This window comes from Stereum hirsutum (assembly GCF_000264905.1).
Source record: "Stereum hirsutum FP-91666 SS1 unplaced genomic scaffold STEHIscaffold_157, whole genome shotgun sequence".
In the NCBI taxonomy this organism is placed as follows: Eukaryota; Fungi; Basidiomycota; class Agaricomycetes; order Russulales; family Stereaceae; genus Stereum; species Stereum hirsutum.
In genome coordinates, this window is record NW_006763287.1 from 1 (window position 1) to 2019 (window position 2019).

A 2019-nucleotide genomic window follows, 5' to 3' on the forward strand; every position below is an offset into this window, starting at 1 on the left:
GGTTTCTTGGCGGTCTTGCCAAAAAAGCCGGGTAAGGGTATGGTGTTGGCGTCAGTGACTGGGGCGTGCTCGTAACGAAGGTAACGACAGTGCTTACAGATGGCTGAGTTGGGGTGGAAGCACGCATGGGTGCAGGGGGTGGGGTGATCGCGGGTGGATGGTCGTTGATTCGGTGGGCGAGTCGGGGAGGACTCGGGCTCCGTTTCCTCTTGCGCGTCCTCGTACATCTCGACGTCATCATCATCTTCTCCCTCTCCTCCTGTTCCCGCAGTATGTCCTGCGCCACCTCCATTAGCGTTTTCCTCATCGTCGTCGTCATCGTCGTCGTCGTCTCCTCTCCCATTCCCTGTCTCATGATCGGCTGCCTCTCTATCACGATTGGCACGGGCTCAGGCGATGGCCTCCTCGGCTCCCATGTCCTGGAGGGCCAAGGCAATGGTGTCTCGTTCCCAATATCCGGCCCCGAGTCGTCTTCTTGCCAGGGAGAGCTCCTGTTTTCGGGCCTCAATGGCGCTGAACTGGGCATCGATCTCAGCCTGGACGCGGCGATAGGCAAGGGCTTGAGCCTGGACATCGCGGTTTGGGACGTGGGCGAGGACGTCGATGAACTGAGTGTCGTTTCGGACTCGGGTGAGGTAGTCGTGAAAATAAAGGGGGAGACGAGGTAGAACGGAGGCGGGGTAGTATGAAGAGTCCGTTGTGCCGGTCTGAGAGGAAGGCTGGGGTCTAGCAGGAGGGTTGTTGAGGGTGTCGGAGTCCGAGTTGTCATCAACGGGGAACCGAGCGGTTCGGACGGGGGAAGGTGGACGAAAGGGTTGAGTGGAGGCCTCGGGTTGAGGCTGGTGGTAAGGGGTTTGGGGGCGAGCTGGCATGAAGGGAGTAGGAGGACGTGGGATGTAAGGGGGTGGCATCTGGTCTTGAGTGGGTTCCTCTGTTTGATGCATGGCGCTCGCGCCATTAGGATCGAGAGGAATGTGAGCGAGATTTATATTATGGGGGGAACGGGGGTTAAAAATGGCACGGCTTATGCTTAGCTGCATGGTCGTGGCTATCCCGTAAAAGGGGTGACAGCCTTGTGCAGTGTTGTCGATGATGACATTGACGAGCTGATTAGCTCGTTCGAGGTCGACGCGAAACTGGTCCCTGGCAATCAGATTGGACCTGACTGGGGCTCGGAAATGGACTGTGTTTCCCCCGATCGGGAATAGGGCGGCTTGGGTGGCTGTGGGGACTTCGTTAAAGGATAGAGAAGGGACCGTACGAACTCCTTCGGCATTGACGCGATACCCTTCTTCATTAATGTGAGTGGCTTGGTGGGGGATATTCGTCCTTTCACGAGTAGGGTAGGCGTAGACTTGCAGACCCGACGCGGCGAGGTCTTGTGTGACGGCGGCGACGTTATGAAGAGGACGGAATGGAATGTTGCGATTGTTGGGGAGGGTAAGTGGAATATTGTAAGGGCGAGCATCGGGAGTGAGATTGGGCTGACCGGCATAAGGGTGAGCGTTGGGGGTCGGATTGGTCTGGCTGTTGGGAGCAGGGTTGGCCTGCGTGTTGGAGGCGGGGTTTGGCTGAGCGTTAGGAGCGGACATGGTGATTGATTTCGAACGAGTTTGAGACTTGGTGGGTAGTCGGCGAGTAGACGTTGACTGGGGAGGAGTGAAACGATGGAATTTTACCCCCCTTCTTATAGTCAACGTTGCCGAGGCCGTGTACGTGTCGTTTTGGCGGGTTTATGGGAATGAGAAGGGGCGTCTGGATGTGCCAAGTAAAAGTCCAGTACCACTTGATCGTCGTCGTGGAATTCTGTGTGAGGTCTCCATTGGTTCTCGCTGTCATCATAGCCTGCATAGTGTACTAAGAAGTGCAAGGCTTGAGAACGAGAACCTTCGAGTCTGCGCCATTTAGTGTCTTGGATCTTGTCGACTTCCCACTCTTCCTCTTCATTTATGACGTCAGGTGGGGGATTTGTAGAATTTGGTCCATGTTCATTGGTCTCATGGTAGGTGTGAGTAAGTT

The 2019-nt window shown here is 55.9% G+C and overlaps 2 protein-coding genes across 2 annotated transcripts; both read right to left on the reverse strand.

The window, feature by feature from the left end:
* Nucleotides 1-1433: 1433 nt before the first annotated feature.
* Nucleotides 1434-1595, reverse strand: STEHIDRAFT_24205 (uncharacterized protein; the record flags this gene model as incomplete). The annotated part of the gene is made up of 1 exon (XM_007311916.1): nt 1434-1595. A coding segment is annotated over one exon (162 nt), but the record flags the coding sequence as incomplete, so codon positions are not given.
* Nucleotides 1596-1786: 191 nt separating this feature from the next.
* Nucleotides 1787-1996, reverse strand: STEHIDRAFT_25947 (uncharacterized protein; the record flags this gene model as incomplete). Its single annotated transcript, XM_007311917.1, has 1 exon — nt 1787-1996. A coding segment is annotated over one exon (210 nt), but the record flags the coding sequence as incomplete, so codon positions are not given.
* Between the last annotated feature and the right edge of the window lie 23 nt (nt 1997-2019).